The sequence below is a fragment of the Palaemon carinicauda genome, chromosome 9 (genome assembly GCF_036898095.1).
Source record: "Palaemon carinicauda isolate YSFRI2023 chromosome 9, ASM3689809v2, whole genome shotgun sequence".
NCBI lineage: Eukaryota > Metazoa > Arthropoda > Malacostraca > Decapoda > Palaemonidae > Palaemon > Palaemon carinicauda.
In genome coordinates, this window is record NC_090733.1 from 54,377,886 (window position 1) to 54,379,064 (window position 1,179).

At 43.8% G+C, this 1,179-nt stretch overlaps 1 protein-coding gene across 1 annotated transcript in view; it reads left to right on the forward strand.

Moving 5' to 3' along the window:
* LOC137646415 (uncharacterized) overlaps positions 1–797 on the forward strand; it is an 876-nt gene extending 79 nt beyond the window's left edge. The window contains exon 1 of the mRNA XM_068379516.1: positions 1–797. This exon is cut by the window's left edge and continues 79 nt beyond it. Coding sequence (XP_068235617.1) covers positions 1–797 — 797 coding nt within the window.
* Positions 798–1,179: the final 382 nt, after the last annotated feature.

Here is a 1,179-nt window from a genome sequence, read left to right on the forward strand (position 1 = left end):
ATAGAACATTCACTAATTTCATAGAAGAAAGTGGAGATGCTGCACCAGACAAGTTGAGGGCATTAGTTAATTGTGTGTCCTCGAGTGTATATGAACTGATCGAAGACTCTAGTACTTTTGAGAGTGCTAGACATGTTTTAGCGACGCGACGACAGCAGTCAGGAGAATCCATTGACGAATTTCTGCGTGAGTTACATAAACTTAGCAAAGACTGCAACTTCCAGTCAGTCACAGCAGAACAATATCGGCAAGAGCTAGTAAGTGATGCATTTATCAATGGTATTGCCTCAGTATTTATTCGTCAGCGGCTACTAGAGAATAAGTCACTGAATCTGGAGACTGCACACAATCAAGCTCGTACGTTGGATCTTGCCCAGCGCAGTGCTGACGCATATGAATCGCCACCTGTTCCTCATACTGCTGCTTTAGTTCCAGAGCGGCAGGCGCAGCTCAGCGATGACCAGCAGCAACATCCAACGCAAGAGGGAGCAGAAGGAAGTTCACCAGGAGGTTCAGCTGTTGCCGCTGCCTACTTATCAAAGAGAAAATGTTATTTTTGTGGTAATGCACTTCACAGTATAGGTAGAGTGAGTTGTCCCGCACGTACTGCCACATGCAACAAATGCGGTAAAACAGGCCATTTTGCAAAAGTCTGTAAATCGAAAGTTTCAGGTAGTACTACTGCTACATTGTATAATCCCACTTTGCTTACAATAACTGCCACTTATCCAAATAATCTTTCACATGCAGCTACAAACATCACTGTAGCTCAGATAGTTTTATACGTGAGGAAGTAGCGCAGAGACTAAAACTGACAGTAGTCCCTGCAAGCTCAGCGGTCTCAATGGCATCAAAATCGTTCAATGCTAGTTCCCCTGGATTTGTCATAGCAGACTTGGTTCACCTTGATCAGAGATATCCCTGTATACAGCTAGAGGTCCTGAAGGATTTGTGTTGTGATGTCATTTTGGGTTATGATTTCCAAAAGCAACACCAGAGCGTGAGTTTTCAATATGAAGGGAAAAGACCAAGTTTGAAGATAGCTGGCGCCAAACCTGTTTGTGTATTAGCGACAGCTGACATCGATGAACCATCATTGTTTCCAAGCTTACCTCAACAGTGTGAACCCATTGCAGTCAAATCCAGACGCTATAGTCAAGATGACCAGCTGTTTGTAAA